At 40.6% G+C, this 25,396-nt stretch overlaps 1 protein-coding gene across 1 annotated transcript in view; it reads right to left on the bottom strand.

Moving 5' to 3' along the window:
* The window catches only part of ITIH6 (inter-alpha-trypsin inhibitor heavy chain family member 6), a 166,363-nt gene that overhangs the window by 119,382 nt on the left and 21,585 nt on the right, over positions 1-25,396 (bottom strand). Inside the window, 1 exon segment of the mRNA XM_049643250.1 lies at positions 24,973-25,147. Within this exon segment, the coding sequence (XP_049499207.1) occupies positions 24,973-25,147 (175 nt within the window).

Below are 25,396 nucleotides of genomic sequence, written 5' to 3'. Positions count from 1 at the left end.
ATTCCCACCAACAGTGCATGAGGGTTCCCGTTTCTCCACATCCTCTCCAGCATCTATAGTTTCCTGATTTGTTCATTTTGGCCACTCTGACTGGCGTGAGGAGATATCTGAGTGTGGTTTTGATTTGTATTTCCTTGATAAGGAGCGACGTTGAACATCTTTTCATGTGCCTGTTGGCCATCCGGATGTCTTCTTTAGAGAAGTGTCTATTCATGTTTTCTGCCCATTTCTTCACTGGGTTATTTGTTTTTCGGGTGTGGAGCTTGGTGAGCTCTTTATAGATTTTGGATACTAGCCCTTTGTCTGATATGTCATTTGCAAATATCTTTTCCCATTCCGTTGGTTGCCTTTTAGTTTTGTTGGTTGTTTCCTTTGCTGTGCAGAAGCTTTTTATCTTCATAAGGTCCCAGTAATTCACTTTTGCTTTTAATTCCCTTGCCTTTGGGGATGTGTCGAGTAAGAGATTGCTACGGCTGAGGTCAGAGAGGTCTTTTCCTGCTCTCTCCTCTAGGGTTTTGATGGTTTCCTGTCTCACATTCAGGTCCTTTCTCCATTTGGAGTTTATTTTTGTGAATGGTGTGAGAAAGTGGTCTAGTTTCAACCTTCTGCATGTTGCTGTCCAGGTCTCTCAGCACCATTTGTTAAAGAGACTGTCTTCTTTCCATTGGATATTCTTTCCTGCTTTGTCAAAGATTAGTTGGCCATACTTTTGTGGGTCTAGTTCTGGGGTCTCTATTCTATTCCATTGGTCTATGTGTCTGTTTTTATGCCAATACCATGCTGTCTTGATGATGACAGCTTTGTAGTAGAGGCTAAAGTCTGGGATTGTGATGCCTCCCGCTTTGGTGTTTCTTCTTCAAAATTGCTTTGGCTATTCGAGGCCTTTTGTGGTTCCATATGAATTTTAGGATTGCTTGTTCTAGTTTTGAGAAGAATGCTGGTGCACTTTTGATTGGGATTGCATTGAATGTGTAGATAGCTTTGGGTAGTATTGACATTTTGACAATATTTATTCTTCCAATACATGAGCAGGGAATGTCTTTCCATTTCTTTATATCTTCTTCAATTACCTGCATAAGCTTTCTATAGTTTTCAGCATACAGATCTTTTACATCTTTGGTTAGATTTATTCCTAGGTATTTTATGCTTCTTGGTGCAATTGTGAATGGGATCAGTTTCTTTATTTGTCTTTCTGTTGCTTCATTGTTAGTGTATAAGAATGCAACTGATTTCTGTACATTGATATTGTATCCTGCAACTTTGCTGAATTCATGTATCAGTTCTAGCAGACTTTTGGTGGAGTCTATCGGATTTTCCATGTATAATATCATGTCATCTGCAAAAAGCGAAAGCTTGACTTCATCTTTGCCAATTTTGATGCCTTTGATTTCCTCTTGTTGTCTGACTGCTGATGCTAGAACTTCCAGCACTATGTTAAGCAACAGCGGTGAGAGTGGGCATCCCTGTCGTGTTCCTGATCTCAGGGAAAAAGCTCTCAGTTTTTCCCCGTTGAGGATGATGTTAGCTGTGGGCTTTTCATAAATGGCCTTTATGATCTTTAAGTATGTTCCTTCTATCCCGACTTTCTCAAGGGTTTTTATTAAGAAAGGGTGCTGGATTTTGTCAAAGGCCTTTTCTGCATCGATTGACAGGATCATATGGTTCTTATCTTTTCTTTTGTTAATATGATGTATCACGTTGATTGATTTGTGAATGTTGAACCAGCCCTGCATCCCAGGAATGAATCCCACTTGATCATGGTGAATAATTCTTTTTATATGCTGTTGAATTCGATTTGCTAGTATCTTATTGAGAATTTTTGATTCCATATTCATCAGGGATATTGGCCTGTAGTTCTCTTTTTTTACTGGGTCTCTGTCTGGTTTAGGAATCAAAGTAATACTGGCTTCATAGAATGAGTCTGGAAGTTTTCCTTCCCTTTCTATTTCTTGGAATAGCTTGAGAAGGATAGGTATTATCTCTGCTTTAAATGTCTGGTAGAACTCCCCTGGGAAGCCATCTGGTCCTGGACTCTTATTTGTTGGGAGATTTTTGATAACCGATTCAATTTCTTCGCTGGTTATGGGTCTGTTCAAGCTTTCTATTTCCTCCTGTTTGAGTTTTGGAAGAGTGTGGGTGTTTAGGAATTTGTCCATTTCTTCCAGGTTGTCCAATTTGTTGGCATATAATTTTTCATAGTATTCCCTGATAATTGTTTGTATCTCTGAGGGATTGGTTGTAGTAATTCCATTTTCATTCATGATTTTATCTATTTGGGTCATCTCCCTTTTCTTTTTGAGAAGCCTGGCTAGAGGTGTATCAATTTTGTTCATTTTCTCAAAAAACCAACTCTTGGTTTCATTGATCTGCTCTACATTTTTTTTTTACATTCTATATTGTTTATTTCTGCTGTGATCTTTATTATTTGTCTTCTTCTGCTGGGTTTAGGCTGCCTTTGCTGTTCTGCTTCTATTTCCTTTAGGTGTGCTGTTAGATTTTGTATGTGGGATTTTTCTTGTTTCTTTAGATAGGTCTGGATTGCAACGTATTTTCTTCTCAGGACTGCCTTCGCTGCATCCCAAAGCTTTTGGATTGTCGTCTTTTCATTTTCGTTTGTTTCCATATATTTTTTAATTACTTCTCGAATTGCCTGGTTGACCCACTCATTCTTTAGTAGGGTGTTCTGTAACCTCCATGCTTTTGGAGTTTTTCCAGACTTTTTCCTGTGGTCGATTTCAAGTTTCATAGCATTGTGGTCTGAAAGTGTGCATGGTATGATCTCAATTCTTTTATACTTATGAAGGGCTGTTTTGTGACCCAGTATATGATCTATCTTGGAGAATGTTCCATGTGCACTCGAGAAGAAAGTATATTCTGTTGCTTTGGGATGCAGAGTTCTAAATATATCTGTCAAGTCCATCTGATCCAATGTATCATTCAGGGCCCTTGTTTCTTTATTGATCCTGTGCCTGGATGATCTATCCATTGTTGTAAGTGGAATATTAAAGTCCTTTGCAATTACCACATTCTTATTAATAAGGTTGCTTATGTTTGTGATTGTTTTAAATATTTGGGGGCTTCTCTATTCAGCATATAGACATTTATAATTGTTAGTCTTGTTGAAGGATAGACCCTGTAATTGTGATATAATGCCCTTCTTCATCTCCTGTTACAGACTTTAATTTAAAATCTAGTTTGTCTGATATAAGTATGGCTACTCCAGCTTTCTTTTGACTTCCAGTCACTTGATAGATAGTTCTCCATCCCCTCCCTTTCAACCTGAAGGTGTCCTCAGGTCTACAGTGAGTCTCCTGTAGACAGAAAATAGATGGGTCTTGTTTTTTATCCATTGTGATACCCTATGTCTTTTGGTTGGAGCATTTAGTCCTATTACATTCAGTGTTGTTATTGAAAGATATGGGTGTAGAGTCATTGTGATGTTTGTAGATTTCACGCTTGTGTGGTGTCTCTGGTACTTTGTGGTCCTTGCAATATTTCACTTACAGAGTCCCCCTTAGGTTATCTTGTAGGACTGGTTTAGTGGTGATGAATTCCTTCAGTTTTTGTTTGTTTGGGAAGACCTTTATCTGTCCTTCTATTCTGAATTAGAGGCTTTCTAGATAAAGGATTCTTGGGTGCATATTTTCCTGTTCATCACAATGAAAATTTCTTGCCATTCCTTTCTGGTCTGCAAAGTTTCAGTAAATAGGTCTTCTACTACCCTTAATGGTCTACTTTTCTATCTTAAGGCCCATTTATCCCTAGCTGCTTTCAGAATTCTCTCTTTATCCTTGTATTTTGCCAGTTTTACTATGATATGTTGTGCAGAAGATTGATTCAAGTTACGTCTGAAGAGGGTTCTCTGTTTCTCTTGGATTTCGATGACGATTTCTTTCCCCAGATTGAAGAAGTTCTCAGCTATGATTTGTTCAGCTACACCTTCAGCCCCTTCTGTTTCTTTTCTTCTGGAATTCCTATGATATGGATATTGTTCTGTTTGATTGCATCACTTAGTTCTCTAATTTTCCCCTCCTGATTCTGGATTTTTTTAATCTCTCTTTTGCTCAACTCCCTCTTTTTTCATAATTTTATCTTCTAATTCACCTATTCTCTCCGCTGCCTCTACAATCTGTGCTGTGGCCACCTCCATTTTGTTTTCACCTCATTTATAGCATTTTTAAACTCATCATGACTGTTTTTTAGTTCCTTGATGTCTGCAGTAATAGATTCTCTGCTGTCTTCTGTGCCTTTTTCAATCCCAGCAATTAATCTTATGGGTATTATTGTAAATTCTTGTTCAGTTATATTGTTTATATCTGTTTTGATCAATTCTTTACCTGTCACTTCTTCCTGGAATTTCTTTTGGGGGGAATTCTTCTGATCATCATTTTGGTTAGTTTTGTCCCTTATGAGTTTGGAAAGTTTGTTATGCACTCTGCAACTGTGAGCACTGCTATAATAAAGGGTGGTCATACACTGTCCAGGGCCTGGCCCTTCAGGAGGTTGTTTTTTGGAGAGTGTTACTTGCTCCCTGTTTTTGTGACTTTGGTTATTTAATTTCTCTAATCATAGTGATGTTTTGGATGCTCCATGAAGTGCGTTTTGATTTGTTCCTGGAAGTAGCCTTAGAAAGGAAAACAAACAGAGAAACAAACAGGAAACAAAGAAATGCCAACATACATACAAATAAAACAAACCAACAAACAAATGGACAACACACACACACACACACACACACACACACAAATAAACAAACAAACAAAAACAGTCCAAAAGCAAAAAATAAATCCAAAAAACCTAGAAACGCCAGCTACAAGTAAAGAACACGGTGGAGGCAGTGCTGATGGAAGAACACATACAAAGAGAGAAATGACAGGGGCGGGGAAAAAGAGAAAATAAACATTGATTGGTTAGAGAAACTAAACGGCTTAATACAGAGAGAGAGAAAGGAAAATAAAGAAGGAGGAAAAAAATGAAGATAAAGTTACCCAGAGAGAGAAACTATATGGCTTGATTATCCCAGAGAGAGAGAAAGGAAAGTACAGGAGATGTAGAACAGTTGTCACACGAATGGATTAAATATATGTGCTTAAACAAACCAACAACAAGAGGAGGGAAGAGAAAGGAAGTGAGAATATATATAAATAACAAGAATTGTCCTGGATTGAATCCAGGCTACACAGCATCACTGGTCTGGATAATGGAGTTGTCTGATTGCACAGCATCTATCAGGCTCCAGCAGATACACAGTTACCCAGCACAGAGAGGAGTGGTTTGGTGTAGGCTGGTCCCACTATGGACCTTGGGACTGATCCCTGGGGCTCCACCTTGTGTGTGGGGGAAATGGTGATCCCCCAGTCTCTACTCCACAGACCCAGTGGACTCCATTTGAGTTGTACTCCCTGTGCTGCGGGTGCAGACAGGGCAGTCCTTCTCGCTCCACCAACTCCCATGGCCTGGCACTTGTCTAGGATTCAAAGTCCCACTCCGTGCGCTCTGGCACTGGGGAAGCACCTCTCTGTGTGGCTCAATATGTGGCCCTGGCTGGCTTTGTCTGTGCCACCGCACTTCAGAGAGGACCACCTTTTCCTGCTGCAGACTGCATGGCTGACTTCGCCAATGAGCCTTGGGTTGGCAGATGCAGTCAGGGTTTGTCTTTTCCCACAGCACTCCAAGGAGGGGGCCGCTTTCTCCTACTGCAGACTGCACCCTCTACCCAACCACTGAGCCTGGGGGTGGCGGAGGCAGGCAGGCTTTGTTCTATCACGCAGCCCTCCAGGGAGGGGACCACTTTCTCCTACTGCAGACTGTGTCCCTGTTCTACCACTGAACCCAGGGCTGGCTCTCCTCCCCAAGTGCACGAACAGGGAGAAGGCCACAGTCTGATGAAAGCCCCACAGTTAAAGATAGCATACCTCTCTCTCCCAGACCAAGGTTTTCTTTTCTCCAGATACAGTCCTACAGTTCCCCAGCCACTCTTTCTCTTCCCTTTGTCTTTCCACAGAAGGGGATCCCTCCCCTCCTTGCCTCTGTGGCTGGTTTTGTCACCCCCAGTTTGCTATCACCCCCCTATGGTTTCTCAAGTTGTCTCGTTTTCTTCCTAGTGGATTCAGTCTCTTTTCCTACCAGACTCTTGGGGTTCAAAGTCCTTTGGCCTCATCATTTCTTTGTTTGAGAGATGCAGGAAGTATGGATCTTCCTACTTCTCCCCCATCAAAAGACTCTTCCCCATTGGTTAGTCTTGTCTGCTTCATTGAAGATAAGTTGACCATACATTCATTTGTGGGTCCATTTCTGGGTTCTCTATTCCATTAATCTATATGTCTGGTTTTATGCCAGTACCATACTTTTAAAAAAAAAAATTGAATCCCAGTTAGCTAACATATAGTGAGATGTTTTCAGGAATAGAATTTATATAGCACCCAGTGCTCAAGCCAAAAAATGTCCTTCTTAATGCCCCTTGCCCATTTAGCCCATCCTCCCACTGAACACCCTGCCAGCAACCCTCACTTTGTTCTCTGTATTTAAGAGTCTCTTATGGGTTGTCTTCCTCCCTGTTTTTATAATTATTTTGCTTCTCTTCCCTCATGTTCATCCGTTTTGTATCTTAAATACATCCATACTCCATCTGAGTGGAATGAAGTCATATGATATTTGTCTTTCTCTTACCGACTTATTTCACTTAGCATAATGCACTCTAGTTCCATTAACATTGTTGCAAATGGCAAGATTTCATTCTTTTTGATTGCCAAGTCGTATCCGTTGTATATATATACCACATCTTCTTTATCCATTCGTCAGTCAGTGGAAATTATGGCTCTTTCCATACTGTGGCTATTGTTGATAGTGCTTCTATAAACAGTGGGGTGCAAGTGACCCTTCAAAATAGCACTCCTGTATGCTTTGAATAAATGCCTAGTAGTGCAATTGTTGGGTCATTGGGTAGTTCTATTACTAGTCTTTTGAGGTGCCTCCATACTGTTTTCCAGAGTGGCTGCACCAGTTTGCATTCCCACCAGCATTGTGAAAGGGTTCCTCTTTTCCACATCTTCACCAACATCAGTTGTTGCCTGAGTTGTTAATGTTAGCCATTCTGACAGGTGTGAGGTAGTATCTCAGTGTGGTTTTGATTTGTATTTCTCTGATGATGAGTGATGTTGAGCATTTTTTCCTGTGTCTATTGGACATCTGGATGTCTTCTTTGGAAAAGTGTCTATTCATGTCTTTTGCCCCTTTCTTCACTGGATTATTTGTTTTTTGGGTGTTGAGTTTGGTAATTTCTCTCTAGATTTTGGATACTAACCCTTTATCTGATATGTCATTTGCAAATATCTTCTCCCATTCCGTCAATTGCCTTTTACTTTTGCTGATTGTTTTACAAATATTGACCAGCCCTGCAACCCAGAAATGAGTCCCCATTAACCATGGTGAATAATTCTTTTAAGGTATTGTTGAATTAGATTTGCTGGTATCTTGTTGAGAATTTTTCCATCCCAGTTCATCAGGGATATTGGCCTATAATTCTCCTTTTTAGTGGCATCTTTGTCTGATTTTGGGATCAAGGTTATGCTGCCTTCATAGAATGAATTTAGAAGCTTTTCTTCCATTACTATTTTTTGGAACAGTTTAAAGAGAATAGGTTTTAACTCTTCTTTAAATGTCTGGTAGAATTCCTCAGGGAAGCCATCTGGCCAAGGACTTTTATTTGTTGGGAGACTTTTGATAATCAATTCAATTTCTTTGCTGGCTGTGGGCCTGTTCAAATTTCTGATTTCTTACTGCTTGAGTTTTGGTAGTGTGTGTGTATCTAGGAAATTGTCCATTTCATCCAAATTGTTCAGTTGGCTGGCATATAATTCTTTTATAATATTATCTTATAATTGTTTGCATTTCTGTGGTGTTGGTTGTGATCTCTCTTGTTCAGGATTTTATCTGCTTGCATCCTTTCTCTATTCTTTTTGAGAAGTCTGGCTAGGGCTCCATCAATTTTCTTTATTCTTTCAAAGATCCAACTCTTTTTTTTTAAATGTTTATTTATTTTTAAGACAGAGAGTTACAGAGCATGAATGGGGGAGGGTCAGAGAGAGAGAGAGGGAGACACAGAATCGGAAACAGGCTCCAGGCTCTGAGCTGTCAGCACAGAGCCTGACGCGGGGCTTGAACTCACGAACTGCAAGATCATGACCCGAGCCAAAGTCGGACGCTTAACCGACTGAGCCACTCAGGCGCCCCAAAGATCCAACTCTTAACTTCATTAATTTGTTCCACTGAGTTTTTTTTGTTTGTTTGTTTCTATATCATTTATTTTTGCTCCAGTCTTTCTTATTTCCCTTCTTCAGCTGACTTTGGGCTTTATTTGCTGCTCACTTTCTAGCTCCCTTAGGTGTAAGGTTAGGTTGTCTATTTGGGACTTTTCTCATTTCTTGAGATAGGTCTGAATTGTGATATACTTTCCTCTTAGGACTGCCTTTGCTGCATCTCAGTGGGTTTGGACTGTTGTGTATTCATTTTTATTTGCTTCTATATATTTTTGAATTTATTCTTTAGTTTCCTGATTAACCCATTCATTCTTTAAAAGGATGTTCTTGACCCTCCATGTGTTTGAGGGCTTTCCAATTTTTTTCTTGTAGTTGATTTCTAGTTTCATAGCGTTGTAATCTGAAAATATGCATGGTGTGATCTCAGTCTTTTTGTACATGTTCAAAACTGATTTGTGACCCAGTTTGTGATCTATTCTGGAGAATGTTCCATGTGCACGCGGGAAGAATGTGTATTCTGCTGCTTTAGGATGAAATGTTCTGATTATATTTGGTAAGTCCATCTAGTCCAGTGTGGTATTCATAGCAGTGGTTTCCTTGTTGATTTTCTGCTGAGATGATCTGTCAATTTCTGTAGGTGGAGTTTTAGAGTCTCCTACAATAACGGTATTGTATCAATGAGTTTGCTTATGTTTGTACTTAAGTGATTTGTATATTGGGGTACTTCATGTTGGAGGCATAAATACTTACAATTGTTAGATCTTCTTGATGGATAGACCCCTTTATTATGATATAATGCCCTTCTTCATCTCTTGTTTTAAAATCTAGTTTGTCTGATATAAGTATGGCTACTCAAGCTTTCTTTTGACAACCATTAGCCTGATAGATGGTTTTCCATCCCCTAATTTTCAATCTGCAGGTATCTTCTGGCCTAAAATGAGTCTCCTGTAGGCAGCATGTAGATGGATGGGGGGGGGGGGGGGGGTTGTTTGTTTGTTTTATTCATTCTGATACCCTATGTCTTTTGATTGGGGTATTTAGTCCAGTTACATTCAGAGCGATTGTCGAAATATATGAATGTAGGGCAATTGTGTTACCTGCAGAGATGGTCTTTCTTTCTTTCTTCTTTCTTTTTTTTTTTTTTAGATGGTGTTTCTGGTGATGTTCTCTGTTTCTTTGTAGTCTTTGGTGCTTTCCACTCACAGAGTCTCCCTTAGAATTTCTTGTAGGGCTGATTTAATAATCACAAACTCCTTTAGTTTCTGTTTGTCTGGGAAAGTCTTTATCTCTCCTTCTATTCTGAATGACAGTCTTCTTGGATAAAGGATTCTTGGCTGTATATTTTTCCTATTCATCACAATGAATATTTCCTGCCACTCTCTTCTGGCCTGCCAAGCTTCACTAGACAGGTCTGCTACTAATCTTAAGTGTCTACCCTTGTAGTTTAAGGACATTTTGTCCCTAGGTGCTTTCAGAATTCCCTTATTATCCTTGTATTTTGCAAGTTTCCCTATGATATGTCATGGTGTTTACCTCTTTGTGTTGATTTTGAAGGGAGTTCTCTGTCCCTCTTGGACTTGGATGCCTGTTTCCTTCCCCAGATTAGGGAAATTCTCAGCAATAATTTGTTCAAATAAACCTTCTGCTCCTTCTTCTGGCTCTTCTTTTTCTGAGACTCGTATGATATGGATATTGTTTCATTTCATGGAATCAATTAATTCTCTAATGTCTCCTCATGATCTAGTAATTTCCTTTCTCTTTTTTATCTTAATTTTCCCCATAATTTTTTTTCTATTTCACCTATTCTCTCTTCTGCTTCTTCAATACTTGCTGTCACTGTATCTAGTGACATCTTAAGTATAGCATTTTTAAATTCATCCTGACTAGTTCTTTGGTCTTTGATCTCTGCTGCAAGTGTTTCTCTGATGTCTTCTATGCTTTTTTCAAGTCCAGCTAGTTATCTTCTGACTTTTGTTCTAAATTTTTGTTCCTATATATTATGTATATCTCTGTTGAGCTTGTCTCTGGCTGTGTTTTCTTCTTAACCCTTTTCTTTGGGGGGGCGGAGAATTCCTAAGTCATGTAATTTTGGCTAGGTTTCTGCCTTTTGAATGTTTTGAAAGCTTGTTATGTGTCCTGCACCTGAGAGTACTACTATGTGAAAATGGGATCATACACTGTCCAGGGCCTGGCACTCCAGGAAGTGTTTCTGGTGTATGTTGTGGGCACTCTGCTGCTACATTTTGGTCGGCCTATCCCACTGGTCAGTCCTCTGTAGAGTTCCTCCTCGCTTGCAGTGGTGGAGTGTTTGGACCTTTAACTAGGTGTGCTTTGATTTATTTGCTGAGGTATCCATGGGAAAAAATGTGGGGAGCCTGATCCCAAAAATTATGAAAAGGAAAAGGGGAGAAAAGAAAATGAAACAGAGAATTAAAAAAAACTATAAGGCTGATTCCAATGAAAGAGAAAGAGGAAAAAAAGAAGAAAAATTGCAGAAGAAAAGAGAAAAGAAAGAAAAAGAATAGAGTAAAAAAGACTTATTAAAACAAATATGTATTCATATATATATGTAATAAAAAGGACAGAATATAAATCATAAACTATGAGACTGATTCCAAAAGAAAAAAAAGAAGAGGGAAGAAAAAAGGAAAAAAAGAAAAAGAGAGTTGTCTTTTGGTTCCTGGGGGTGGTGCCTGTGCTGATCTGGAGGAGAGGCCAGCTGCATTGGGTCAGTCAGTCTTGCTCCAGTAAAGAAGCAGTTGCCAGGCCCAGAGGGGCGGGGTTAAGTGTAAGCATGTCCCACCACCATTGAGGCCTGCTGTGCTGCTCTGCAATTCCCACTGTGTTGGTGTTTTGGGGGGACATGGCATTGCCCCAATATGTCTTCCCTGGACTGGGGATCTCCACCCAAGCTCTTCAGGCTCCTTTCACAGAATAGCGAGGGCAGTCAGCTTGCCCTGCACCATAATTCTCCACCTTCTCCTTGGCGCTCTGCTAGGATTCAAAACCTGAAGTCTTAAAGAACCCAGCCGAGCAGAGATCCGCTCCCCTCCTCTGGACTAGATAGATCCTCTCCACCCTGCTGATGAAAGGCCTTTGGCAGGCACCTGTAGGGTCTTTTGTCCTTGGGGAGGCAAAAACCCCTGTTCACAAAGTACTCCAGGAAGGGGACTCTTCTCTCCCAGTGCACCCTGGAGGTAGATACATCATGCTATGCACTCCAGGGCCAGATCTCTCCTCCCCATTAGTGAGTGCCACAGCTTCACTCCAGAGAAAGTCACACACTTGCAAACACTCAGCGTTTCAGCTCCAAAGGCTGTTTGAAAAAAAATAACTGGTATTCTCAGTACTTCCCACTCCCCAGTCTGTGGTCCAGAGAGATTTTCCTCTTATGTGAACTCAATGCCGCACTTTCACGACCCCTCTCTCTTTCTCTCTCTTTTGTCTCTCCACAGAAAGTACTCCCTCTCTTCCATAGCTCAGCCATTTTATCTTCCCCAACTCACCTCAATCGTGTGAAGCTGTCTCCCTCCAACTGTGGAGATCCTTCAGCCACTCACCAGATCTATTTCCAGGATGTTTCAAGGGAATGCTTTCCTTACACAATCCTGGTGTGCCACACTCTCCCCTTTCTCTTTCTCTGTCCTCTCTCTGCAAAGACAGTTCCCTACCCTCTGTGGCTTTCCCCTCCCCCATTTCACCCCTCCGCAATGTGTACCTGCCAAGTTTTGTGGCTCCAGTTAGGCAGATTGTTGTGTTAATCCTCAGATGAATTTCCTAGGTGTTCCAAAAATGGTTTGGTGCTGATCTAGCTGTGTTTCATGGATGAGACAACTCAGGATCTCCATGCTGCTCTGCTATCTTAAGTCCTCTCTTGGTAGTCTCATTTTCCACATATGACACCCAGTGCTCATCCCCAAAAGTGCCCTTTTTAATGCCTGTCACCCATTTAACCCACCCCACGTTCCAGCAAATCCCAGTTTGTTCTCTGTATTTAAGAGTCTCTTATGGTTTTCCTACCTCACTGTTTTTATCTTATTTTTCCTTCCCTTCCTCTATGTTCATCTGTTAAGTTTCTTGAATTCCACACATGAGTGAAATCATATGATATTTTTCACTGACAGACTTATTTCGCTTAGCATAATACACTCCAGTTCCATCCACGTTGTTGCAAATGGCAAGGTTTCATTCTTTTTAATCACCAAGTAGTATTCCATTTTGTGTGTGTGTCTGTGTGTGTGTGTGTGTATCACATTTCTTAATCCATTCATCAGGTGATGGACATTTGGGCTCTTTCCATACACTAGCTATTGTTGATTGCACTGCTATAAACATTGGGTTGCATGTGACATTTCGAATCAGCATTTTTGTGTCCTGTAAATAAATTCCTAGTAGTTCAAATGTTGGGTCATAGGGTAGTTTTATTTTTAGTTTTTTGAGGAACCCCCATACTCTTTTCCAGATGGTTGCACCAGTATGCATTCCCACCAACAGCGCAAAAGGGTTCCCCTTTCACCACATGCTTGCCAACATCTGCTGTTTCCTGAGTTGTTAATTTTAGTCACTCTGACTGGTGTGAGGTGGTATCTCATTGTGATTTTCATTTGTATTTCCCTGATGATGAGTGATGTTGAGCATCTTTTCATGTGTCTGTTCGTCATCTGGATGTTTTCTTTGGAAAAGTGTCTGTTCATGTCCTCTGCTTATTTCTTCACTGGCTTACTTGTTTTTTAGGTGTTGAGTGTGAAAAGTTCTTTATAGAGTTTTGGATACTAACCCTTTTTCTGATATGTCATTTGCAAATATCTTCTCCCATTCCGTCAGTTGCCCGTTAGTTTTGTTGATTGTTTCCTTTGTGGTGCAGAAACTTTTTATCTTGATGAGGTCCCAATAGTTCATTTATGCTTTTCTTTCCCTTGCCTCCAAAGACATGTCTAGAAAGAAGTTGCTGCAGCTGAGGTCTAAGAAGTCACTGCCTGTTTTTACCTGTAGGGTTTCATTGCTTTCCTGTCTCATATTTAGGTCTTCCATCCATTTTGAATTTGCTTTTGTGTATGGTTTAAGAAAGTGGTCCAGTTTCATTCTTCTGCATGTTGCTGTCCAGTTCTCCCAGCACCATTTGCTGCAGAAACTGTCTTTTTTCCATGGGATACTCTTTCCTGCTTTGTTGAAAATTAGTCAGCCATACGATTGTGTGTCCATTTCTGGGTTCTCTATTCTATTCCATTGATATATGAGTCTGTTTTTTTTTTTTTTGTGCCAGTACCATACTGTCTTGATGATTACAGTTTTGTAATACAGGTTACAATCTGGGGTTGTGATACCTCAAGTTTTGGTTTTCTTTTTCAACATTACTTTGGCTATTTGGGGTCTTTTGTAGTTCCATACAAATTTTAGGGTTGTTTGTTCTAGCTCTGGGAAGAATGCTGGTGTTTTTATTTTTGATAGGGATTGCACTGAATGCATAGATTGCTTTGGGTAGTATAGACATTTTAACAATATTTGTTCTTCCAATCCATGAGCATGGAGTGTTTTTCCATTTCTTTGTGTCATCTTCAATTCCTTTCATAAGGTTTCTATAGTTTTCAACATACAGATCTTTTACCTCTTTGGTTAGGTTTATTCCTAAGTATCTTATGGTTTTTAGTGTAATTGTACATGGGATCGATTCCTTGATGTCTCTTTGTGTTGCCTCATACTGGTGTATAGAAGTACTACTGGGGCACCTGTGTGGCTCAGTCAGTTGTTACGTGTCTGACATCAGCTCAGGTCATAATCTCACGGTTCATGGGTTCGAGCCCTACGTTGGGTTTTGTGTTGACAGCTCAGAGCCTGGAGCCCACTTCGGATTCTGTGTCCTTCTGTGTCTTCCCCTCTTCCTGCTCATGCTCTGTCTCTCTCATAAATAAATAAACATTAAAAAGTTAAATATAAAGAAATACTACTGATTTCTGTACATTGATTTTGTATCCTGCAACTTTGCTGATTTCATGTATAATCTCTCGCAGTTGTTTGGTGGAGTCTTTCAGGTTTTCCATGTAGAATATCATGTCATCTGTGAAAAGTGAAATTTTGACTTCTTCCTAGCCATTTTGGATGCCTTTTGTTTCGTTTTGTTGTCTGACTGCTGAGGCTGGGGCTTCCAACACTGTGTTGAAAAACAGTGGTGAGGGTGGAAATCCCTGTCGTGTTCCTGATCTCATGGGGAAAGCTCTCAGTTTTTCCCCATTGAGGATGATATTACCTGTGGGCCTTTCATATATGACTTTTATGATGTTAAGGTGTGTTCCTTCTACCCTACCCTCTTGAGAGTTTTTGTCAAGAAAAGATACTGTATTTTGTCAAATGTTTTTTTCTGCACCTATTGATAGGATCATAGAGTTCTCATCCTTTATTCTATTAATGTGGTGTACCACACTGATGGATTTGCAAATATTCAACCAACATTGCAATGAATCCCACCAGATCATGGTGAATAATTCTCTTAATGTACTATTGAATTCGATTTGCTAGTATCTTGTTGAGAATTTTTCCATCCAGGCTCATTAGGGGTATTGGCCTGTAATTCTCCTTTTCAGTGGAGTCTTTGTCAGGTTTTGCAATCAAGGTAATGCTGGCTTCATAGAATGAGTTTGTAAGTTTTCCTTCTATTTCTATTTTTTTGGTACAGTTTGGGAAGACCAGGCATTACCTCTGCTTTGAACATATGGTAGAATTTCCCTGGGAAGCCATCTGTCCCAGGACTCTTATTTGTTGGGTGAGTTTTGTCAACCAATTTAATTTCTTTGACGGTTATGGGTCTGTTCAAATTTTCTATTTCTTCCTGTTAGACTTGGTAGTGTGTGAGTGTCTAGGAATTTGTCAATTTCTTCCAGATTGTCAAGTTTGTTGGCATCTACTTTTTCACAGTATTCTCTTGTAACTGTTTGCATTTCTGTGGTGTTGGCTGTGATCTCTCCTTTTTCATTTGTGATTTTATCTTTTTGGGTCCACTCTCTTTTCTTTTTGAGAAGTCTGAGTAAGGGTTTATCAATTTTGTTTATTCTTTCAAAAACCAGCTCTTAGTTTCGTTGATCAGTTCTACTGTTTTTTTTTTTTTTTTGGATTCAATATCATTTATTTCTTGTCTAATCGTTATTATTTCCTTTCTTCTACTGGTTTTGGGCTTTGTTTGTTGCTCATTTTCTATGCCTTTTAGGTTTAAGGTTAGGTTGTGTATTTGGTACCGTTTTGCTTCTTGAGATAGGCCTGGATTGCAATGTATTTTCCTCTTAGGGCTGCCTTTGCTGCATCCCAAAGGGTTTGAATTGTTGTGTTTTCATTTCCATTTGCTTCCATTATTTTCTATTTATTCTTTAACTTCCTGGTTAACCCATTCATTCTTTAGTAATATGTTCTTGAATCTCCATGTATTTGGGGTTTTTTCAAATTTTTTCTTGTGTTTGATTTCAATTTTCATAGGAGTGTGATCTGAATATATGCATGGCATGATCAATCTTTTCCACCTGCTAAGGGCTTTTTTGTGACCCAGTATGTGACCTATTTTGGAGACTTTTTTATGTGAACTCAAGAAGAATGTGTATTCTGCTGCTTTAGGATGAAATGTTCTGAATATATCTGCTAAGTTTACCTGGTCCAATGTGTCATTCAGAGCCATTGTTTCCTTATTGATTTTCTGCCTAGATGATCTTTCCATTGCTGTAAGTGAAGTATGAAAGTCTCCTACAATTATGATGTTATTATCTGTAAGTGTGCTTATGTTTGTGCTTAATTGATTTATATATTTGAGTCATAAATTGGGGGCATAAATATTTAAAATTGTTAGCTTTTCTTGATGGATAGATCCCTTAATTATGATATAGTGCCCTTCTTCATCTCATTTACAGTTTTGTTTTACAATCTTGTTTTATACACACACACACACACACACACACACACACTATGCTTTTCTTTTGACCTCCATTAGCATGATAGATGGTTTTCCATCCACTTTCAATCTGCAGGTGTGCTTAGGGCTCAAATGAGTCTCTTGTAGGCAGCATATAGATGGATCTTGTTGGGTTTTTTTATCCATTCTGATTCCCTATGCCTTTTGATTGGGGCATTTAGTCCAGTTTTCATTTAGAGTGATTATTGAATGATATGAATTCTGTGCCATTGTGTTTTCTGTAGATTTCCTGTTTGCTGTTTTGTCTCTGGTCCTTTGTGGTCTTTGGTGCTTTCCACTCACACAGAGTTCCTCTTAGGATCTCTTGCAGGGCTGGTTTAGTGGTCACAAGCCCCTTTGGTTTTGTTTGTCTGGGAAAGTTTTTATCTCCCTTTCTTTTCTGAATGACAGGCTTTCTGGATAAAGGATTCTTGGGTGCATATTTTTTCTATTCAGCACATTGAATATTTCCTGCCACTCCCTTCTAGCCTGCCACGTTTCAGTGGACAGGACTGCTACTCACCTTATGTGTCTACCCTTGTAGATTAAGGACCATTTGTCCCTAGCTGCCTTCAGAATTCTTTTTTTAATCTTTGTATTTTTCCAGTTTCACTCTGATGTGTTGTGGTGGTTACCTGTTTTTGTTGATCTTGAAAGGAGTTTTCTGTCCCTCGTGGATTTGGATGCCTGTTTTCTTTCCCCAGATTAGGAAAGTTCTCAGCTATAATTTGTTTGACTAAACCTTCTTTTTCCTCTCACTCTTCTTCCGGGACTTCTATGATATAATATTGTTTTGTTTCATGGAATCACTGTTCTGTAACTCTCCCTTTGTGATCTAGTAATTTCCTTTCCCTCTTTTTTTCAGTGTCATTATTTTCCACAATTTTGTCTTCTATTTCACCTACTCTCACCTCAGATTCTTCCATCCTCACTGTCAGTGTATCTAGCTTATTTTGTATCTCAAGTATATCATTTTTAAATTCATTATGACTACTTCTGAGGTCCTTGATCTCCAAAGCAAGATTTTCTCTGGTGTCTTCTCTACTTTTTTCAAGCCCAACAATTAGTCTTATGACTGTGATTCTAAATTCAAGTTCAGATATATTTTTTATGTCTGTTTTGAGCACTTCTCTGGCTTTGATTTCTCCTTGAACATTCTTTTGGGGAGAATTCCTCCATTTTTTCATTTTGGCTAATTTTCTGTCTTTTTTTGTGTTTTAAAAGCTTGTTATGTATCCTGAACCTGAGAGTACTACTATTTTAAAATGGGGTCATACACTCTCCAGGGCCTGGAACCTCAGGAAGTGTTTTTAGTGCATGTTGCATGCACTCTGCTGTTGTGTTTTGGCTGCTTTATCCCAAGAGCTCCTCCTTTCTTGCAGTGGTGGAGTGTTTGGAATTTTAACCAGGTGTGCTTTGCCTTGTTTGTTGAAGTAGCCCTGGAAATAAAAGAAAAAGTTGTGTATGTGTGTGTGTGTGTGTGAAGCCTGATTCCATAAAAAAAGAAAAATGACAGGGGAGAAAAGAAGACCAAACAGAGAATCAAAAAACCGTATGGAGGAATATGGCGGCGTAGGAGGACGCTGGGCTCACCGCGCGTCCTGCTGATCACTTAGATTCCACCTACACCTGCCTAAATAACCCAGAAAACTGCCAGAGGATTAGCAGAACGGAGTCTCTGGAGCCAAGCACAGACGAGAGGCCCACGGAAGAGGGTAGGAAGGGCGGCGAGGCGGTGCACGCTCCACGGACTGGCGGGAGGGAATCGGGGCGGAGGGGCGGCTTGCCGGCCAAGCAGAGCCCTAGAGTCTGGCTGGCAAAAGCGGAGGGGCCTGACAGACTGTGTTCCGACAGCAAGCGCGACTTAGCGTCTGGGAGGTCATAAGTTAACAGCTCTGCTCAGAAAGCGGGAAGGCTGGAGGACAAAGGGAGGGAGAGCTGCTGAGCCCCTGGATGACAGAGCTCAGTTTGGTGGGGAACAAAGGCGCTCGCCAGTGCCATCTCCCCCGCCCATCCCCCAGCCAAAATCCCAAAGGGAACCAGTTCCTGCCAGGGAACTTGCTCGCTCCGTGCAAACACCCAACTCTGTGCTTCTACGGAGCCAAACCTCTGGCAGCGGATCTGACTCTCTCCTTTGGCCACAGGGCCTCTCCTGAAGTGGATCACCTAAGGAGAAGCGAGCTAAGCCTGCCCCTCCTGACCCCGTGCACCTTGCCTACCTACCCCAGCTAATACGCCAGATCCCCAGCACCACAAGCCTGGCAGTGTGCAAGTAGCCCAGATGGGCCACAACACGCCACAGTGAATCCCACCCCTAGGAGAGGGGAAGAGAAGGCACACACCAGTCTGACTGTGGCCCCAGCGGTGGGCTGGGGGCAGACATCAGGTCTGACTGCAGCCCCGCCCACCAACTCCAGTTATACACCACAGCACAGGGGAAGTGCCCTGCAGGTCCTCACCACTCCAGGGACTATCCAAAATGACCAAACGGAAGAATTCCCCTCAAAAGAATCTCCAGGAAATAACGACAGCTAATGAACTGATCAAAAATGATTTAAACAATATAACAGAAAGTGAATTTAGAATAATAGTCATAAAATTAATCGCTGGGCTTGAAAACAGTATAGAGGACAGCAGAGAATCTCTTGCTACAGAGATCAAGGGACTAAGGAACAGTCACGAGGAGCTGAAAAGTGCTTTAAACGAAATGCAAAACAAAATGGAAACGATGACAGCTTGGATTGAAGAGGCAGAGGAGAGAATAGGTGAACTAGAAGATAAAGTTATGGAAAAAGAGGAAGCTGAGAGAAAGAGAGATAAAAAAATCCAGGAGTATGAGGGGAAAATTAGAGAACTAAGTGATACACTAAAAAGAAATAATATACGCATAATTGGTATCCCAGAGGAGGAAGAGAGAGGGAAAGGTGCTGAAGGGGTACTTGAAGAAATTATAGCTGAGAACTTCCCTGAACTGGGGAAGGAAAAAGGCATTGAAATCCAAGAGGCACAGAGAACTCCCTTCAGACGTAACTTGAATCGATCTGCACAACATATCATAGTGAAACTGGCAAAATACAAGGATAAAGAGAAAATTCTGAAAGCAGCAAGGGATAAACGTGTCCTTACATATAAAGGGAGAGCTTTAAGACTCGTGACTGATCTCTCTTTTGAAACTTGGCAGACCAGAAAGGATTGGCACGAGATCTTCAGTGTGCTAAACAGAAAAAATATGCAGCCGAGAATCCTTTATCCAGCAAGTCTGTCATTTAGAATAGAAGGAGAGATAAAGGTCTTCCCAAACAAAAACGGAAGGAATTTGTCACCACTAAACCAGCCCTACAAGAGATCCTAAGGGGGATCCTGTGAGACAAAGTACCAGAGACATCGCTACAAGCATAAAACATACAGACATCACAATGACTCTAAACCCGTATCTTTCTATAATAACACTGAATGTAAATGGATTAAATGCGCCAACCAAAAGACATAGGCTATCAGAATGGATAAAAAAACAAGACCCATCTATTTGCTGTCTACAAGAGACTCATTTTAGATCTGAGGACACCTTTAGATTGAGAGTGAGGGGATGGAGAACTATTTATCATGCTACTGGAAGCCAAAAGAAAGCTGGAGTAGCCATACTTATATCAAAACCACACTCAGATATCACTTCACGCCAGTCAGAGTGGCCAAAATTAACACATCAGGAGGCTCTAGATGATGGAGAGGATGTGGAGAAATGGGAACCCTCTTGCACTCTTTATGGGAATGCAAACTGGTGCAGCCACTCTGGAAAACAGTGTGGAAGTTCCTCAAAAAAATTAAAAATAGATCTACCCTATGACCCAGCCATAGCACTGCTAGGAATTTACCCAAGGGATACAGGAGTTCTGATGCATAGGGGTACTTGTACCCCAATGTTTATAGCAGCACTTTCAACAATAGCCAAATTAGGAAAGAGACTAAATGGCCATCAACTGATGAATGGATAAAGAGATTGTGGTTTATATACCCAATGGAATACTACATGGCAATGAGAAAGAATGAAATATGGCCATTTGTAGTAACACGGATGGAACTGGAGAGTGTTATGCTAAGTGAAATAAGTCATACAGAGAAAGACAGATAACATGATTTCACTCATCTGTGGATCCTGAGAAAATCAACAGAAGACCATGGGGGAGGGGAATGGGGAAAAATGTTACAGAGAGGGAGGGAGACAAACCATAAGAGACTCTTAAAAACTGAAAACAAACTGAGGGTTGATGGTGAGTGGGGGAGAGGGGAAAGTGGGTGATGTGCAATGAGGAGGGCACCTGTTGGGATGAGCACTGGGTGTTGTATGGAAACTTATTTGACAATAAATTATATTTAATAAAAAAATCTAAGGGCAACTGACAGAATGAGAGTAGATATTTGCAAATGACTTATTGTTAAATGATTAGTATCCAAAATCTATAAAGTACATATAAAGCTCAACACCCAGCAAACAAATAATACAATGAAGTATTGCGCAGAAGACATGAATAGACAGTTTTCCAGAGAAGACATCCAGACTGCAGACACATGAAAAGATGCTCAACATCACTCATTATAGAGAAATACAAATCAACACCACAATGAGATACCACATCACACCTGTCAGAATGGCCAAATTAACAACTCAGGAAGCAACAGATGTGGACGAGGATGTGGAGAAAGAGGAACCCTTTTGCCCTGATGGTGGTAATGCAAAGTGTTGCAGCCACTCTCAAAAAACAGTATGGAGGTTCCTCAAAAAATTAAAAATAAAACTGCCCTATGACCCAGCACTTGCACTGCTAGGTATTTATTCAAAACATACAGGAGTGCTGTTATGTAGGGGCACATTCACCCCAATGTTTTTAGCAGTGCTATCAACAACAGCCAAATTATGGAAAAAGCCTAAATATCCATTGGGTAATAAATGGATAAAGAAGGTGTGGTATATATATACAATGGAATACTACTCGGCAGTAAAAAATTCAGTCTTGCCATTTTCAACCAAGTGGATGGAACTGTATTATATTATGACAAGCAGAATAAGTCAGATAATGACCTATCACATGATTACACTCATTTGTGGAATTTGAGAAACATAATAGATGAACATAGGGATAGGGAAGGTAAAATAAGATAAAGACAGAGATGGAAGCAAACTATGAGAGAGTCATAAATACAGAGAATAAATTAAGGGTTGTTAGAAGTAAGGTTGGTGGGAGGATGGGTGAATAGGTGATGGGCATTAAGGAGTGCACTTTTCGATGTGAGCACTGGGTTTCTTATGTAAGAAATGAGATTGTGTGAAAGAAGTTAAGATGGCAGAGCAGCATGGAGACCCTGAGCTTGCCTCTTTCCTGAAACACAGCAAGATCAGCACCAAACCATTTTTGAACACCTAGGAAATTGATCTGAGGAGTAACACAACAATCTGCATAATTTGAGCCATAGAACTTAGCATGTAATCATTAGGGAGAGGTGAAATGGGGGAGGGAAAAACTGAGGAGGTTAGGGAGTTGATTTTTTGAAGATAGGACAGAGACACAGAAAGGGGGAGAGTGCAGGGCATTGGTATCATGCAAGAAAAGCATTTCCCTGAACGTAGGTGGAGAGAAAGAGAAAGTAAAGGTGAAAACATTCGCATGGGACTGAACAAACAATCTGTTCCCCAAAACCATTGACAGGAATAAAGGAGAAGGCTTCAGTATTATGATTCTATAGATAGTGGAGCACAGAAGTTTTAGATTTCAGTGCCTGGCAGTGCTCTGGTGAGGAATATGGCAAATCCCTAGGAGTAGGCAGCATGGTGTGAGGGTTCCATGTGCCACATGTGGAGAAATGGTTCCCCTGCTTGGAATGCATTTGATAGAGGCCTTACAGCTTCGCCATGGAAAAAGGTCCCAGCAGACACTGGAGAGCAGCAGCCATGTTTGCTGGTATTGGGACAAAAACTCCAGAGGGCAACAAAACCTGGCTCTGGCTCTATTTTTATTTGCTATAATCTCTGAACCTCTGCTGAGGAATGATTGAATGAACATTTTCTGGGGTAAGCCATACCTGGCCATTGCCCAGCGAGTCCCTCCCCCAGAGACTTGGTGCAGAGCCAAGCCACAGGGGTCTCTGAAGTGTGAGGTTTTTATTTTATTTATTTTATTTTTTTTTTTTAATATATGAAATTTACTGTCAAATTGGTTTCCATACAACACCCAGTGAAGTGTGAGGTTTTTAAACACAACTCCATCTGAGACAAAACTCTGGAGGGAGTGCCACATGGCAGGCGGACAGCTTCGTCATGATAGGGTAGTTGTGGGGAGTGGATACAGGACTGAAACAAAAGAAGGGGCTTGATCATGGGTTATTGAGAGCTCGAAGTTTCTGCTCCAGAGACTAAGGAGCTGAGTGAAGTCATTTTCCCCTCCCCGCACATGTGCATATACAGGCACAGGGATCCACCACAGTAAGCTAAGCAGAGCCATGTAGTGAGAAATGGAGCTGTTACACCAAGCCCCACCCAGCTGCACCTTCCAAGCACATCCCTAGAAGATGATCAGATTTAACTTCACCTGCTTAGTGTATAGAAGGCTTAAAGAAGGCTTATAGAAGGATTCATAGTTTCAGGTCCAGGGGAAACTGGATGTAACTTCATTTGTTTTCATTCCATATGCAGGTTTATTTATTTGTTTGTTTCCTTTGCTTCTGTCTTTCCTTAAATTATTTTCTTTTATTTAACTTTGTTTGATTCCTCATTCTTGGACAAAGAAAGGCAAAAAATTATTTTTTACTTTGTTTTTTACTTTTTAAAATTTTTTATTCTATTGCATTTTCTGTATTTCATTTTATTGTATTTCATTATATAATTTATTAATTTTTCATTTTTTTCTTAAAATTTTTTATTTTATTTCTCTTTTTTCTATTCTATAAAGCTTGCTTCAACAAGAAGACCAAAACACACCTAGGATCTCGCTTCCTTTACTTGATTTTTTGTTTTGTTTGTAATTTTTTAATTTTAATTTATTGTTTTATTAACTAGAATTTAGAATTTAGAGCTAGAATTTAGAACCACGATAATAAGAATATGAGCTGGGGTTGGAAAAAGCATAGAATCCCATTCTGCTGAGATAAAAGAAATAAAGTCTAATAAGGATGTACTTAAAAATGCTATAACCAAAATGCAATCTTGAATGTATGCAATAATGGCAAGAATGGATCAAGAACAGCAGTGAATCAGTGATTTAGAAGATAAACTTATGGAGAATAATGAATCAGAAAAGAGGGCAAAAAGGGCAAAAGATCATGATACAAGACAGTGAAATCAGTGACTTATTAAAAAGGAATAAAATCCAAATCATAGGAGTCCCAGAAGAAGAAGAGAGAGAAAAGGGAGAAGAAGGTTTATGTGAACAAAATATAGTGGAAAACTTTCCAAATCTGGGGAAGGACACAGACATCAAAATCCAAGAAACACAGAGAACTCCCATTTGATTCAACAAAAACTAACCATCAACAAGGCATATCACAGTCAAATTCACAAAACAAAATACAAGGAAAGAATTATGAAAGAAGTAAGGGAAAGTTTTTCTTAACCTACAAGACAAGAAAATCAGGTTCACAGCAGAACTATCCACAGAAACTTGGCAGGCCAGAAAGAAGTGGCAGGATATGTTCAACTTGCTGAATTGCAAAAATATGCAGCCAAGAATTCCTCTTTTTTTCTTCTTTTTAAAAATTTTACATGTTTATTTATTTTTGATAGAGACAGAGCACAAGAAAGGGAGGGTCAGAGAGAGAGGGAGACAGAATCTGAAGGAGGCTCAAGGGTCTGAGCTGTCAGCACAGGTGACAAAGTCGTGATGTAGGGTGTGAACTCAATGATCTTGAGATCCTTACCTGAGCTGAAGTTAACTGACCGAGTCACCCAGGAGCCGCTGAAGCCAATAATTCTTTATCCAGCAAGGCTGTCATTCAAAATAGGAGAGATAAAGAGGTTCCCAAAACAACAACAACAACAACAACAACAACAAAAACAACAACAACAAATAAAGGAGTTTGTGACCACGAAAGAAGCCCTGCATGAAAATTTAAGGCTGACACTTTGAGTGGAGAAAATACAAAACAAAACAGAAAGACCAAAAGCAGGGGCACCTGGGTGGCTCAGTCCATTAAGCATCAAACTTTGTCTCAGGTCATGATCTCATGGTCTGTGATTTTGAGCCTCACGTAGGGCTCTGTGCTGACAGCTCAGAACCTGAAACCTGCTTTGAATTCTGTGTCTTCCTCTCTCTCTGCCCCTCTCCTGATCACACTCTATCCTGTTTCTTAAAAGTTAATAAACATTAAAAAAATTAAAAACAGGGGTGGAGCAAAGGTGGCAGAACACAATGGAAGTTTTTTTGGCATCTCGCATACATGAAATACAGCCAGATCAACACTAAACCATCCTGCGCACCTAGAAAACTGATTGGAGGAGTAACACAGCAATATGCACAACCTGAGCCACAGAACTCAGAAGTTACACTGCACGGAGAGGTGAACTGTGGGAGAGAGAAGCTGCAGACAGCAGGGAGTTGTTTTTGCTTGCAGAGAGAGGAAGGAGATGGGGGTGGAGAATACGGGGAAAGAACACCCCAAAAGCAGAAAAGAGAAAGTGGAAAACTGGAGACAGCTGCAGGGACTGAACTAAGAAGGGAGAAAGGAGAAAGGAGAAGGTTTAAATTTCATTAAGACTCTAAACAGGGTGAGCACAGAGTCTGAAACTCCACAGCTTGATACCTGGTAGTGCTCTGGTGAGACGGGAGAATCCCCAGGAGCAAAGTGAAGTCCAGGGGTCTTCGGGCCACATAGGGAGAGGCGGTTCTCCTGCTGGGAGGATATCTGGTAGAGGCTGTGTGGCCCCCCCACAGGCAAAGCCCCAGTGGACCCTGGAGAACAACCACATTCATTGGTGCTAGAAAAAGGTTGTTAAGGGTAAAGCCTGGTGCCTGATGTGTGGTGTGATTTGACATTGTTCCTGAAACACTGCTGCTACACAATCGCATGAACTTTTTCTGGGGCTGGCAGACACCCAGCTGCAGTCTCTGGGCATCAGCAGCCCCACAGTCCCACTAATGTTCCTGGGTGTGGCTGGCACCTGGCCATTGCTCGGTGAGACCCTCCTGCAGAGGGGCAGAATAGGTCAAAGCCGCAATCCCTCAGA

Source organism: Panthera uncia, chromosome X (genome assembly GCF_023721935.1).
Source record: "Panthera uncia isolate 11264 chromosome X, Puncia_PCG_1.0, whole genome shotgun sequence".
NCBI classification, from domain to species: domain Eukaryota; kingdom Metazoa; phylum Chordata; class Mammalia; order Carnivora; family Felidae; genus Panthera; species Panthera uncia.
This window is presented reverse-complemented; position numbering and strand designations above follow the sequence as displayed.